Source organism: Arvicanthis niloticus, chromosome 8 (genome assembly GCF_011762505.2).
Source record: "Arvicanthis niloticus isolate mArvNil1 chromosome 8, mArvNil1.pat.X, whole genome shotgun sequence".
In the NCBI taxonomy this organism is placed as follows: domain Eukaryota; kingdom Metazoa; phylum Chordata; class Mammalia; order Rodentia; family Muridae; genus Arvicanthis; species Arvicanthis niloticus.
In genome coordinates this window covers 68847385-68863446 of record NC_047665.1, presented here as the reverse complement: position 1 = coordinate 68863446, position 16062 = coordinate 68847385, and the positions used below count along the sequence as shown (strand labels likewise).

Genomic DNA, 16062 nt, shown 5'->3' with positions numbered 1-16062 from the left:
CTCTGACCAGCATGCATATATATATATATATATATATATATATATATATATATATATATATGTATATATGTATATATGTATATATGTATATATGTATATATGTATATATGTATATATGTATATATGTATATATGTATATATGTATATATGTATATATGTATATATGTATATATGTATATATGTATATATGTATATATGTATATATACACACACACACACTCACACACATACACACACAACAGATACACAGACTCAAACTGTTAACATGTCAATTCTAACACTGATGTACAGACCAAAGTATATTGCATCTCAAAGCAAATAGCATCTCACTGATGTTTTGGAGGAAATAGAAAATCTAGTATGTATACAGAATGTGAATTTAGACTATATACACTCTTGAAGAGAAAAAAATTAAAAGACTTGCAATTTTAACTTTTAAGATTTATACTAAAGTTACAAAATTTGGAACAGCATGATAAACTAAGGCTAGGTGAACAGACCAATTGAAGGTGAAGTTCTGAAAGGGCCCCAATTATACAACATGTTGTACAAAAGCAATGCAGTGAACAAAGGGTTCATCCAAAAGTAACTGCATAGCCATATACAAAAACTGAAACCTACAAAAAATATAATGTGAAATGTATCACAGACCTAAATATAAATTAGCAAAAATAAAAAATGTAAAGGAAATTACCTTCATGACTTCGGGGTTAGGCAAAGTGTCTTAGCTCACAGTAAGCAACAACTATAAAAGAAAACACTGACAAATTAGACTTCATCAGATTTAAATATTTCTGCTTAAGGGTACAATTATGAAAATAAATAGGTGAAACTATACAGATTTGAGAAAGTATTTATAAAACATTTCTCTAACAAAGACCACTGTCTCCAACACATAAAAACCTTATACAAATTAAACTAGATAGAGAAATTAAAGAAGCTAGAGCTGTGAGCGGACTCTTAGAACTGAGGTCAACACACAACCACAACATGCTCACTGTGCTCAGCTGCTCACGAGGACACTCAAAGTATCACAATGACATGACTTCCAATCAAGATGCAGTGAATAAAAGGAGCTTGAGGCTTTCTTATATGAAATAATAAAAACCTAACAAAATGAATAAAACAACAGCACTGAGGGTACTAGACAAGAAACAACACAATGATACCTGAGAGACAAGAAACATGACACAGCCACAAAAGTGCCCAGCTTACTGCCTTGGGAGAGTTTTCAGGCCGAGGAACAACCAGACAGGAGGTCTGGTTGGAACCCAGACAGGGTCTGTGGTCTCCCCAAGTTGAGGAAATGGAGCTGGGAGTCCAAGGAAGCCAAGGTGGCTAGAGCTCACAAGGGAGACCAGCACTGAGTAGAGAGCTGGAGAGAGAGAGAGAAATGAAGAAATCTACAAAGGCTCATTCCAGAACTTTTAGTTGAATACCAAATCAGCACTTACATATGAGGGCCTGCCTATCCAAGGCCAGAAGAATCAGAGGGAACAAGATTCAACATTACACAAAGCGACTAATATATACTCCCAAAAGCCAGAGCATCACATCAGAGGGTAAGAAAAGAAATAGGAGTGGGCTGGATGGATGGCTCAGTAGGCAACACTAATTAACTTGAGTTAAATACCTGGAACCCATAGGGAAGGACAGAACTGACTCAAAAGTTAAAAAGTTGTCCTCTTTCCTCCAAATACTCACTGTGGTATGTATTTCCTCATGCACAGAGCCAAACATACACACACATACACCACCACCACCACTCCCCCGCTCCCAGGGAAATTTTTAGAAGACTAATATAAAAGCAGGAAATTCTACCCTGTAATGAAATAAAAATTAATCAAACCAATATTAAAATGCAGGTAACTATTAGATAAGTTCATTAAAACAGTTATAATAACTATCATATAAGCAGAAAACAAGAGGAACCAAACAAGTAATTATATAAAGTTTTAAAGTTTTCAACCACAGTGCTCTATGCCTATAATCCTAGCACTTGAGATGAAGAGACAGGAATATCTGGAATTCAAAGTCAGCCTAGACTACCTGAGACTCTGTTTTAAAATAAGTAAACAAGGGGCTCCGGCGGTTAAGAGCACTGACTGTCCTCCAAAGGTCCTGAGTTCAATTTCCAACAATTACATGGTGGCTGACAATCACCTGTAATGGGATCCAATGCCCTCCTCTGGTATGTCTGAAGAGAGTGATAGTGTAATGTACTCACATATATAAAATAAATTTTTTAAAAAAGTAAACAAAAATTTGAAATTATAAACATGAATATTGCAAGGCTTGACAGAAAAAAAGCCTAGCATCTAAAGCCTAGAAATATTTATTTGTTTATTGTATGTGGTGTGGTATATGCATATGTTTGCATGTGGGGGGGTGAAAGGGAAACCCCATCCATGTCAGCATGAAAGTCAGAGGTTGGTATCAGATGTTTTCCTCCATGGCCCTCCATCTTATTTTTCTAGATAAGGTCTCTTGCTGAACCTTAAAAACCTAAAGGTTCTGTTCAGTGCTGGGACCAGCATTGCTAGCTTTTTCTGTTGAGTTCTGTGAATCCAAAGTTCAGACCCTTATGCTTATACAATAAGCATTTAACCACTGACCCATCTTCCCTATCCTCAAAGAGCATTCAATAACCTAAGTGAAACTAAGTAGAAGGAACTTTAAAAAGTGAACTTCAGTTAGTTTTACAATGATGTCAAAAGGCCAGATGTACAATTAGAGCCACAAAGGAGGTAATACAGAAAAACTGGTTAAAATTATAAATAAAATCACATGTGGACATAGAGAGACCCTGTCTGAAAACAAAACAAAACACATCTCAAGCACACCCGGGCATGTTAGTTCACATCTATAATCCTAGCACCAGGGAGGCAGAATAAAGATAGCCAGTCCAAGTTTGAGGCCAGTGTGGTTTCTGTAGAAGGTTCCAGCCCAGCCAGGAACTCCATGGAGAGATTGCTTTCTCTTCCAGAGTACCTGAACTCCAGTCCTAGTATCAGAACAGTGAAGTGCAGCATTGCACCTATAACTCTAGCTCCAAGCCATCCAAAGCCCTCCAGCCTCCAAATACTTCAAGCACATGGCAAACACACAAACACCCATACATACACACAATAAAAACTAAAATTAAATATTAAGAAAAATATTATAAATATACATAAAAACCACCCTAATGAACATCAACTACCAGAATCAAAAAAGGTAAAACCAGGCAGTGGTAATACAGGCCTTTAATCTCAGGACTCAGGATGCAGAGGCAGGATCATTTAAGTTCAAGACCAGATCAAGTTCCCAGAGTTCCAAAACAGCTAGGGCTACCAGAGAACCCTGTCTTTTAAAAAAAGAAAAAAACAAAATGACAGGAATATAAAGCATGATTTTAAAAACATAAATCATAAATCAAGATCAGAAATAAAATTCTTTAATGTAAAGAAAAATGTCATGTTATCATAAAATTCAAAATAAAACTGAGAAAATATACACAACTTTCAAAGCACTTATCAAATTTCTAAAGAAAACAGGGAAACTTGCTAGGACCTAGCTATCTGGCTGCTCTAGCAGAAGACTCCAATTTAGTCTCCAGCACCCACACAGCAGCTCACAAACATCCAGTAACTCCAGTTTCAGTCCCCTCTTCTAGCCTCATGGGCACTACACGCATGTGTACAGGACTGGTCAAACCATCATACACATAAGAGTAAATAAAAGGATGTTTGTAACAGAAACAGACCATTACATTTAAAAAAGCAACAACCAGAATAAAGGAAATACTATACTCCAGAGAAGAGCATACCATTTGGTTGTCTAATACCTAATGGTCAGCTCTGAGGACATTAATGCAGTGACATTGTTCAGACCAAACAAACAGCTTATCCTTAGGAAGAGATGTGTGCTCAATAGTTTTATGTCAACACAGGCTATAGTTATGGCAGGAGGGAGACTCAATTAGGAAAATGCCTTCATAAAATTGGACTTACAATCCTATAGAACATATTCTTAATTAGTAATTGATGGAGGAGGCGAGGACCACTGTGGTTAGTACCACCCTGAACCAGTGTTCCTGGGTTCTATAAGAAAGCAACCATGAGGAATAAGCCAGTAAGAAGCAGCATTCCTCCAGTGTCCTCTATCAGTGGTGGTGCACAGCTATAATCCCAACGCTTGGGAAGCAGAGGCCAGCAAACCTCTAAATTCAAGGCTAGTCTAGTGTACAGAACGAGTTTCAGGATTGTAAAGGCTTCACAAAAAAACCCTGTCTTGAGAACCAAAAAGGTACAAACAAATATTAAGCCAGAGCCGGGCGGTGGTGGCACACGCCTTTAATCCCAGCACTTGGATTTCTGAGTTCGAGGCCAGCCTGGTCTACAGAGTGAGTTCCAGGACAGCCAAGGCTATACAGAGAAACCCTGTCTCAAAAAACAAAAAAAAAAAAAAAATTAAGCCAGGCAGGCATTGAAGCACACACCTACCATCACTCAGGTGGCAGTCAAGAATACTGCCACAAATTCAGGATCAACCTAGAAGTCAACATAGGACTTCTAAACAATGAAGTCTTCAGAATAAGACCCTGTCTCAAAAAATAGTTAACAAGAACAATAATGATTTTGATGATAATGAATATTGGATCAGGGACTAGGCAACAGTGGTGCAGGCCTTTAATCCCAGCCCTCAGGTGGCAGAGGCAGGCAGATTTGAGTTCAAGACCATAGAGTGAATTCCAGGACAGCCAGAGCTACACAGAGAAACCTATCTTAGGGGAAAAAAAAATTTTTTTTGAAACAAGGATTTAATTCATTGGTAGAACACTTACCTGAGGTCTTGGGGTTCAATCCCTAGGCACTACCAAATAAATGTATGAATGAATAAACTTTTTTATAATAAAAAAATCCTCTAGCATTCAAAAATCTTTTTAAATATTTATCCAAATATATACATGTATGTGTGTATATGTGTGTGTGTGTGTATATATATATATATATATAGTCAAAGTGTATATATATATATATATATATATATATATATATATATATTCAAAGTAAATGTCTCAGCTCTATAATTCCAACACTCTGAATGCTAAATAAAAGGCTCATGACTTCATAGCCAGTCTAGACTACTGGCTACCTGTTAAGAACTAGCTCGAAAAAAAAGACAGGAGGCTGGAAAGTTGCTTAGTGGTTAAGAGCAGTGGCTGTCCTTCCAGAGGTCCTGAGTTCAATCCCAGCAACCACATGGTGACTCACAACCATCTGTAGTGGAATTTGATGCCCTCTTCTGGTGTGCATGAAGACAGTGCACTAATGCACTAATAAAATAAATCTTAAAAGAAAAAAAAAAGGAAGAGGAGAAAAGATACAGCAAAAAACATACCATACACACCCCAAAAAAAGTTAACATGAAAAAAAAACCACTCATATTTACAAATTTTCCCATCCTAACTTTCAAAGTAAAGAAAGCAAAATATGGATTATGGAACTTAAACAATGACAAAAATTAGTAAAATAAATCTATGAGAAGATCCAGCCATGAAAGAGCACTGTTCTAATAAATGACACACCTGCACCTTCCCACACAGATGCTATGCTATTCCACTCTACTTCTATTCTAAAATAATGTCAAGTTGAAGGGAGATAATACATATGCATGTATATTATTAACTTTCCTTGGCATTGGCTAAAAAAGAGCTAGGCGATAGAGCATATGTATGTGTAAGACCAACAGTTCAAATCTCAGCACACACACACAACAAAGGGATAGGGAGGGAGAGAATCTAAAGAATATAATAGCATATTTAAGATCACCAAACTTTTAAAACACCCAGCTTTCAAACGATTTTCCATGTGACCCTGAACAAATCACTATGTATTTCTCTCACATTTCTCCTTCAATTAAAAAGAACAAAAACAAAAACTCCTACAGGAAAGTGGGAGTGATGGCATACATCATGTACAGCCCAGCATTTGAGAAATCCATGAGCAGAAACCAGCCTGGGCTACACAGCGAGAGACACTAATTCTCAAAAAGAAAAAAAAGAAAGAAAGAAAAGGAAAAAACAAGGCTTGAGATGCTCACTAGAAAAGCTGGTTTGGCAGTTAGGAGCACTTGTTACTCGTTTGTCCAGGACATGAGCTCCATCCCTAACATCCAAAATATAATACTCTCCTCTGACTTCTGTGGGCACCAGGCACATACATAATACAGACATACATGCAGGCAAAACACTTATAAACAGACAAAGCAATAATGTAACTATTTTAAAAGATGCCCAATGTGTATGCCTAAATAAGTAATGCCTGTGTATCTCATGGTCAGCATAGTCCTGTTGAAATATGGGAGTGAACAGCTGGCTTAGAGATTAAGAACACTTGTTATTCTTACTAAGGACTAGGGTTGGATTCCCAGCACCCACATAGAGGCTCACCACTTCTTCAGGCATTACAGGTGATGCAAAGACATACATGCAGGAAAAACATTCAAACATACAAAATAAATTAAAAATAAAAAAAAAAAAAAAGACGGGCAGTGGTGACACACGCCTTTAATCCTAGCACTTGGGAAGCAGAGGCAGGCGGATTTCTGAGTTCAAGGCCAGCCTGGTCTACAGAGTGAGTTCCAGGACAGCCAGGGCTACACAGAGAAACCCTGTCTCAAAATAAAATAAAATAAAATAAAATAAAATGTAAAAAAGACTGAAATCATACACTCACTATCTAAGCACATAGCATATGTGGCAGAGAGTGATACACTATTTTGAAGGTGAGGAAATAAGGCTTAGGCAACAATAAGAAACCTGACCAATAATAATATCTAGTTCACTAACTAGATATTAATTCCAGTTAGTTCACTAACTAGATAATAATATATCTAGTTCATTAACTCCAATAGGTTGAAATACAGATTATCTTCCTATAACCCATAAATGAGTGTGCATACAATATTAGTGAAATAAGAGCTCTTTTAAAGTTTTAATATGAGGAACTAGGTAGAGTAGCTCAGTATACACTGCTTACTATACACAGAGACTTGGGTCCAATATGAGACAACAGGCTCTAATCTGAGGCTTTAGGATGTAACTAAAAGAAAACTGTAGCCACCTGCTGCCAGGAAACAACTGGGTTCACCTGAAAGGGGGGCTGGGAACGAAAGGGGGACGGAGGGCGAGAAGAGGTGAAGCCAAGACAAAGTTTTCTGATCAAGGCTCAAAGCACCAATCAAAAACAGAAACTTTTTTAAAATTTTATTTTTCAGGTATTTTACCTACATGCTCATGTGTACCACTTGTGTAGTGAGAATTCTGGAACTTTGGTTTATTTTTTTAAAAAAACACACAAAAATATTGTAAGAATGTTTTCATTCTAATCCCAGGTATAGATCTACGAGGCTGCTTCACAGAAGCTAGCTATACTACCCTTTACCTAGTGCTCTAGCAGAAGCATGGTTTTGTCAGCTGCAAATAGTTTCTGCAACTGTGCGATGTTTGGAAATCTGGAAATTTTTCAGATGCTAAGGCCAGAACAGGCAGGTTTGGTGGTTTTGGTGGTTGGTGGTCATTTCAGGAGGGTTGGTTGCAGTTTGTTCATACTCAAAGAAGAAACAAATAAATTAAATCATAGATCTCTCTCTCTCTTTCTCTCTCTCCTCTATCCTTCTTTCTCTCTTATCTAGTGATAAGAGGTGAAATCAGGGGAATGAAAGGTGGGAAAAAGAAGAACTCACCATTGTATATCAAAGTCCAGCTACACACTTGTAGCCCTAGTACCCACAGAAGTCAGAAAAGAGTGTCAGGGAATTGAAACCAGGTGCTGTGTAACAACAGCAAGTATTCTTAACTGCTAAGGAATCTCCAGCCCCTAAACAGCATTTTTGTGAGTACATCATAAAAAGTACTTTTCCCTGAGGTGGCATTGTATACTAATCCCAGCACTCAAGAGACGAGGCAGAATCATGTGCACAGCAAGATCCAGGCCAGACAGACAGGGGTACCTGGAGAAACCCAGTCTCAGGGGGAAAAAAAAAGTAACGCTCCTCTGCTTCCTTTTTTCTTTTCTTTGGGAAAAGAAGGGGTGCTGGAATCAAAATCAGGACCTCATACAATGTACACAAGCAGTCTATGACTGAGCTATATCCCTAGTTCTCCTTTTAGTGAACATGCACAAAGGTAGAAAAAAACATTTTTGCCCTACACTAATACTTAACAATGAGAAACAACTGGTATTTTAGGGACAAGAACAGCAATCCTGTTTCTTCCTAGGAGCTAAGATTGAGGGGACAAAGAGGGCAGTACTAGGAATGAGAGCAATAGACAAGAGTGGCAAAGTGCATGGCATGAACACACATAAACAAAGTACTGAACAGTGCAGAGCTGGGCCACAGTAAGTACTAATTCAAGTGTGAGACAAGCTTAGTCTACACAAGGGGCCAGAAAAGAAATCAACAACCAAAACTCTGCTTTCCTTAGGGCCAGAACATTGAGAAATAGAACTGGATAGATAGAAAGTTGTAGGTTTTCGGTGCTGACAACTGAATCCAGGCTTTCACATGTAATAACAAGGAAATACTCTACCACTGAACCATATCCCTAGACCTTAGGGGGAAAAACATTTTTTGTTTCTTTTATTTTTTAGACAATGTCACACTACAAAAATGTAAAACTTTAGACGGGGTAACAAGAGAGATGGCTCTTCATTTATTAGCACACGTTGCTTACAGATCCATGTTCCACTCCCAGCACCTACATCAATAGGTCATATTTTGACTGTGCCTCCAGTTCCAGGAGCTGACATCTACAGACATCTGCATTCAGTCACATACAAATCCCAAATACAAAATGTAATCTATATAACTAAATAAAGCTACTGCAATAATCTAGACCACAAAAAAAAATCAGGGCTTCACAACAGTGACAGCAGAAGGAGAAAATTAACTATGTTCAATTTCCTGTGAATGAGATAAGTAAATAAGAAGAAAAGCAATCTCATAGCTTAACCTTTGTAGTAAGAAAATAATCCCAAAAGGAATCCAAAGAGGCAACTGAAACACCTGAGGTAAAAACAAAACAGCAATGTGAGGAAATCATGATGAAATTTGAATGATCTTTGACACTACAGTTTTCTTGTATGGGGTTTTATTGGTTGGTTGGTTGCTTGGCTGGTTGATTTGGTTTTGGGGTTTTTTGAGATCAGGTCTCATGTATCATGGAGGCTGGGCTTAATCTTCCAATCTTCCTGCTTCCGTCTCTGAAGAACTAGGATTATTAATGCACAGCACCATACTTAGCTTGACACAATGGTTTCAATGTCAAAAATAGAATCAAAATAGGGGGAAAAATTCAGATCTGGTCACTGAAATAATAGCAAAATTACCTGTGGAAGATTAAAACCAAATATAATAGTTTGAAGGGTAAATGAACATGTCTATTATACTCTATGTACTTAGGCTTAACGTTTTCAGATAAGTACTTAAGCCAGTACACAGTGAAAGATCTATATGTAATAAAAAGTATTAAAAGCCAGAATGATGTCTACTTTTCATCTGTTCACAATATTTACTTTCTTCAAACAGGGCCCACCCACCTGCATTAGGGAACTGCTCTTACCCCTGACTCCAACTATGTAGCTCTAGTGAGGGTTGCAATTCATAGAACCCTCCCCACTCCAGCCAGAGGGATGGTGAGTACATGATCCAAGACAGGTCAATCAGAGTCCTTCTCAGGATTCTTCAAAAGAGCCCCTTTTCCTGGTAGAAGGGGCTGGGAAGATGAAAGCCAAGAGCTGCCAGCAGTCATGGTTCCAGCCTCATGTAGTAGAGAGTCTGTAGTATAAGAGAATGAAATCAACATGCAGAGAAACAGAGATAAGAGGTAAAGTCCTAACCCCAACGGAAGGAGGAAGAGAAAACAAATATATTAACAATAAGATTAATTTGGCTGATGTAACTAAAGACCGGATTTTATTCTGGGCTACATAGTAGCTAGGACAAAAGAAAAACAAAGTGTTTCATGTATCTAACAAAAAGGAGGAAAATTTCCCAAATCCCCAAGGGCGATCATTTTTCTGATGCTAAGCAACCAAAGAATGTATTATTCAGAGAATTTTATGTAATAGTCACCAAAGGTTAGTGTTAGTGGATAGTGCCCATGATGAAAGTGTGAACAGCAAAAGCAGATTTCAAATGCTATCGTTTGTAATGACAAGTCATTATTTCTCAACCACTAAACTAAGAGAATATGGCAAAGTAGACATCGACTACTGTTTGTTCTTCTATGAAGTTTGTCATTGAAGGGTGAAAGACCAATGGTGAACATGTGAAAGAAAGTAAAACCAGAGGGAAGATTCTGAATCATTTGTGAGTGGAGCAGAAAAAAAACAAGTAGAAAAGAACAAATAAAAGATAAGGCACCATCGGGGTTACTAAATTCTAAAGGTAGAGCTTAAAAGAAGCCTAATATAGTATCATATACCTCAAATATCAGCACTCAGAGGGCTGAGGCAGGAGAATTTCAAGTATCTATTGAATAATAATAAGATTAAAAGGGGCATAAAGCCACAAATATAAAACATTAAAATGGACATTACAAAGGTAAGACAGACAAGCAGTAAAGAACTTCAAAGGAGACACTACTGTGGCTCTGTAGCACAGAGTATGTTTTAGCATGTAGCAGGCACTGGGCTTGACTATCACCAAAACAAGAAAACACAAAGACTGCACAAAGGGTAAGACAGACAAGTCCCAAACTAATCCACCATGTATTGCATAGTTTGGAAAATAGGAGATTAGATGCCAGCCAACACAAGGTACGTGGACAGCAATGTGTACACATATGTACAGCAACGGACCATGAATATAGGATAGTGTTTTCTATTAAGAGTGAAATCAGGATGATTTCACCTGAAAAGCAACCAAATCAATCCATCTGCCCATGACATGATACCAGGTTACTATTTTCTCTCATGTCCTGAGAAACTGCAATGATGAATTGTCTGGAGATACCAAACCAAAAGAAGTCTAGGCAGGTACCAGGCATGGCGGAACACACCTGTAATACTAGCACTGGCAAAACAGACACAATTCAAAACCAGCCTTATCTATGTAACGACTTAGAGCCAGCAAGTAATATACTGCAAGATCCTGTCTTTTAAGAACGAAAAGACAAATCTAGAACACTAAAGACAATGGAGATGGGACAGTGAGAGCACATTAAATGAACAACTACATAAAATTCCTAATACTGCACAGCCCAACTTCAGCACCCACCTGGCTTCAACCGAATCATTGAGAAATAAATTTTGAACGTGAAATGATGGCTTTGAGTCAAAATTAATCATTTCTTTAACACTATAAAACAGACACTACAAAAGGAAAGATTCCTAAAAAGAAAACATTTCAGAAAACCAAAACAAATCAAAACCTAAACAGAATTTCAACTATTAATGGAAGAATTAAAGTAAGGTATCACATGAGAATAACGAAAGAAAAAAATGAAAGCTAAATACAAAACACTAAATAAATTCAGGGAGGTCCAAGGCCCAAACTCAAAAGCATACCAAATAAATAAATAAATAAAATCAAACGATGACTATAAAAATGAGCAAATTATCAAAGAAATAACCCAAAAACATTTTCTCTGATCTCAGTTCAGATTTTTTAATGAGTCATCAACTTGAAGAGTATACTAGGCAGGCACTCGTCAATACCTTTAATCCCAGGCCACAAGGGCAGTGGTGCACTTGACAGCATTTGGGAGGCACAGGCAGTAGATAGAGACCAGCCTGGTATACAGCAGGTCCATGACTGCCAGGGCTACCTATGTAAAGACATCCTGTCTCAAATAATCACTTAAAAAAAAGTAAAGTATCGAAAGTAATCTGGGTTGAAATCTTGTCTTGATATGTGGCTCAGTGATAGAGAACATTCCTAAAATGGGGGAGACCCTGAGCTCAACCTCTCTCCAGCACTCAGGGGAGGGGATACTAAATCCTGAAAGAATGTTCACACATAGCTAGAAACCAATGGTGCATGGCTATAATCTCAGCACTTGAGAATCTGGATCCAAGGGCTGGAGTGATGGCTCAGAGGTTAAGAGCACTGACTGCTCTGCCAGAGGTCCTGAGTTCGATTCCTAGCTACCACATGGTGCCTCACAAACATCTATAATGTGATTCGATGCACTCTTCTAGTATGTGTCTGAAGACACCTGCAGTGTACTCATGTAAATAAAAAAATAAGTAAATCTTAGCCCGGCAGTGGTGGTACGGGCCTTTAATCCCAGTGCTTGGGAGGCAGAGGCAGGCGGATTTCTGAGTTCCAGACCAGCCTGACCATCGTGGTCTACAGAGTTAGTTCCAGGACAGCCAGGGCTATAGAGAAACCCTGTCACGAAAAACAGAGGGAGAGAGGGAGAGAGGGAGAGAGGGAGGGAGGGAGGGAGGGAGGGAGGGAGGGAGGGAGGGAGGGAGAGAGGGAGAGAGAGAGAGAGAGAGAGAGAGAGAGAGAATATGAGAATATGAATGAGAATATGAATCTGGAGGCAAGATGGCCTCCAAATTCAAGGCCAATCTAGGTCCTACAGTGAGTTCCAAGTGAACATGGGCTACAGGGTAAGACAAAAAGGGGCAGGGGCAGAGGAGAGAAGGAAGAAGGTGAGAGGAAGAAAAAGAAGAAAGACAAAAGAAAGGAAGAGAGGAAAAAAGAAGTAGAATGGGAAGGAGAGGAAAGCAAGACGGGAAGGAAATGAATGAAAAGGAACACGTTCTGGAAACCAGAGTGTTTGTTCAGTGGCACAGCACGGACTTAATGTGCAGCATGAGATCCGGGGCTCACTCTCCAGTAACTCACGCACATACAAAGGGCAGACAAAACAGAAAAGAGAGAAAAAAGAAAAAGATAAAAAGAAAATTAAATCTTCAGATGACCATATGGATTAACTATGTAGAATGTTTGTTTTGCTTTGTCTTGTGAGATATGGTCTCTGTATGTAGTCCTGCTGTCCTGTATGTCTGGCTGGCCTCAAACGCACCATTCCTCCTGCCTCTGCCTCTTCTGGCAGGATTCAAACTGTGGGCTACCACACCTAGCCTACAAAAAGATTTAGGCTTGGGTTTTAAAGGGAATTTCTTATTTTTTAAATTTAGGGTTATAAAAATGGCTCCAAAAACAAAGGCACTTGCTAGCAATCCTGACAACCTGAACTTGAACCCAGGGACAAACATGGAACCTCGGTGTGTTGCAAGCACACATACAAACAATAAAATTCTAAAAAAAAAAAAAAAAAAAAAAAAAAAAAAAAAAAAAAAAACAAAAACAAAAAAAAAAAAGAAAAAAAAAAAAAGAAAAAAAAACTAAGAAACGATAAATAAAACACTGACCTGGAACAATGAATCCCTTCAGGCAAACAAAATGTGACAGCCTATTACAACCCCAAATCCATTTCCTCCTTTCTACTAACAGAACCTTGGTTTTATTCAACTCATCAAATGGGCTCAACTTTAAGAGTACAGTCTGGAGGCTTACTATTATGAAGCATATTAAAGGATAACATAAGTATGTTGAGTAAAGCAAGGAGCACTGAGAACAAAGCCCAAGACGTCTACAAAAACAAAATACACTCGGAACTGCTGAGCCACCTCTCCAACCCAAACAATTTTTGTTTTCTGAGACAGGGCCTCCTGTAGCCAAGGCTTCTCATGGAAACCTGGGGCAGGGTGGGGGAATGCTAGAGTACATAACACTCATGTACTCAGGGACCCAGCACCCACGCCAGCTCACAACAGTCTGAAACTCCAGTCCCAGAGGATACAATGCCATCATCTGGCTTCCATGGGCACTTCACATACATGATACACAGACATAAATGCACTCAGGACTTTTCACACACAAGTAAGTCTTTTCAAAGACAAAAAAAAAAAAAAAAAAAAAAAAGTCAGACGTGATGATTCATTCTTTAATCACAGTACCCAGGAGGCCAAGGCTGTAAGTTCACAGTTAATACAAGTGCTAGACCAGTCAGGGGCACAGTGAAACCCTGTCTCACAAAACAAAACAAAAAAAATAAATAAAAATTAAAAATAACTTGAGAAACTTTACTATTTCTAAGACAATAAGATACCATAAAAGAAGTTACATATCAAAAACTAGAAATAAATCCATCTTCTCAAAAGTATGAATGAAAAAAAGTAGTGTTCTACAGATGCTTAAGTTAGAAAATTAATTCATTAGATAAACAATAAGTATAAATATGAAGAGAGCCAGCTTCCATAATATATCCATAAAAAATAAATAAAAGACATGAAAAATGAATTTTTAGTTACAGAAAAAAAATGTAATGAAGTAGCAATATTTGAAAACATAAAGAAGATAGTACATTTTTTTTTTCCTTTTTGAATTCAGAGTCTCACTCTGTAACCCAAGGAACTCACTATGCAGTGCCACCAGACAGACCTCGACCCACCTGCCTCAGCCTCCAAAGTGCTGAGACTACAGTTATCAGCCACCATTGTCTCTTAAACAATGTTCCCCTCAAATGAAAAAGGCCAAGCCTTGAAGAAAACAGGCTGCTAACTGTCCACTGAAACATACCAGAAGACAGACTCAAAGGAAATCTTACCTCTAGCTAATAGATATTATCCTAGAATTCAATCTAACACACAAAAGCAAAATAATGAAATGCTTAAATACAAAAACACTATTAGAGCCTTCTTATTACAGTAACCCTACACACACACACACACACACACACACAATTAAACTTAAATTAACTTCATTTTAAAGGAAAACGGGCTAGGAGTGTAGCTAAAGGGTCAGACAGTAAGGACCTGGGTTCAATCCCCAGCACTGCAAGAGAAAACGAATAAACAAAGTACAGCATCACCCTGCCTGTTGGCACAGCTACTCAGGAAGGTCAAGGGCCCAGGAGTTCAAGTCTCACATGGGGCAAGGTTGTAGCTGTAGCTCAATGGTAAAGGGTTTGCTTAGCACGTCAATGGCCTTGGGTTTAATCACCAGCATTTTTTAAAATTTAATACACAGGCATACACCATTCCTGTAAAACAACACAAATTATACATACACCCATTAATGTGTATATATAATAATGCAAATAAATACTGAACATAGATGACCTAAAAGAGAGTAAGTTTATAAAATTTAAGCCAGGCAGTGGTGGTACATGCTTTAATACTAGCCCTTGGGAGGCAAAGACAGGAGGATCTCTGTGAGTCTGAGGCCAGCCTAGTCTACAGCTAATTCTAGGATACCCAGGGCTACACAAAGGAAACCCTGTCTCAAAGAAGAAAACGAAAGAAAATTCTTTTACTTTTGACCCTTCCCCTCCCCCCCCCCTTTTGGGGAGTATGCTTAAAACAGGGTCTCAATAACTTCGTGTAGAAAATAAATCTGCCTATTAATAATCTATGTTAAGGGCTTAATAGACGTCTTAGTGCTATAGTGCTCCAGTGGAGGACCAGGGTCTGCTTCTTAGCACCCACAACAGGCTTATTCGCTGCTGTAACTTAGCTCCAGAGAATCCGGCACCACTAGCTTCTGTTGGCACCAGCTACTCAGTGTTCAAATCCACAGGGACCACAAATATATATATAATAAAAATTAAAATATAAAATAAATCTATATTAACTAGTCTATATTAACAGGCCATATCAGCACTTTGGAGGTAGAATCAGATCATCCTCAGCTGTACAATGAGTTTTCAGTCAACCCGAGCCTTGCTTCAATTATGAAAATTATTTTTTTACTTTAGGTAGCTAGAGAGATGTTTAGTTACCAATGGGAACAATACTGGTTAAGAATACATGCTTGCTCTTGTATGTTCAGTTCCCAGCACCCACATCATGCAGCTCAAATGTCTTTAACTCCAGCCCAGGCCTGACACATTTTTAAAAAACTTTTAATACTTTTTTTAAAATATTAAAGAGCCAGGCAGAGGTGGCACCTTTAATCCCAGCCCTTGGGAGGCAGAGGCAGGCAGATTTATGAGTTCGAGGCCAGCCTGGTCTACAGAGTGAGTTCCAGGACAGCCAGGGCTACACAGAGAAATCC

At 38.3% G+C, this 16062-nt stretch overlaps 1 protein-coding gene across 20 annotated transcripts in view; it reads right to left on the bottom strand.

The window, feature by feature from the left end:
* Positions 1-16062, bottom strand: part of Mllt10 (MLLT10 histone lysine methyltransferase DOT1L cofactor) — a 137855-nt gene that overhangs the window by 112387 nt on the left and 9406 nt on the right. For 2 of the 20 annotated variants that reach the window (XM_034509686.2, XM_076939558.1), the window contains exons 1-3: positions 9608-9822; positions 1170-1375; positions 695-745 (exon numbers count right to left, since the gene is read on the bottom strand). The exons of 10 other annotated variants lie outside the window; for them this stretch is intronic. In XM_034509686.2, coding sequence (XP_034365577.1) covers positions 695-700 — 6 coding nt within the window. In that variant the 5' untranslated portion in view covers positions 701-745; positions 1170-1375; positions 9608-9822. Of the gene's footprint in view, positions 1-694; positions 746-1169; positions 1376-9584; positions 9823-16062 lie in introns of those variants that run through there. 8 more of the 20 variants (XM_076939554.1, XM_076939560.1, XM_076939553.1 and 5 more) reach the window with 5 other exon arrangements.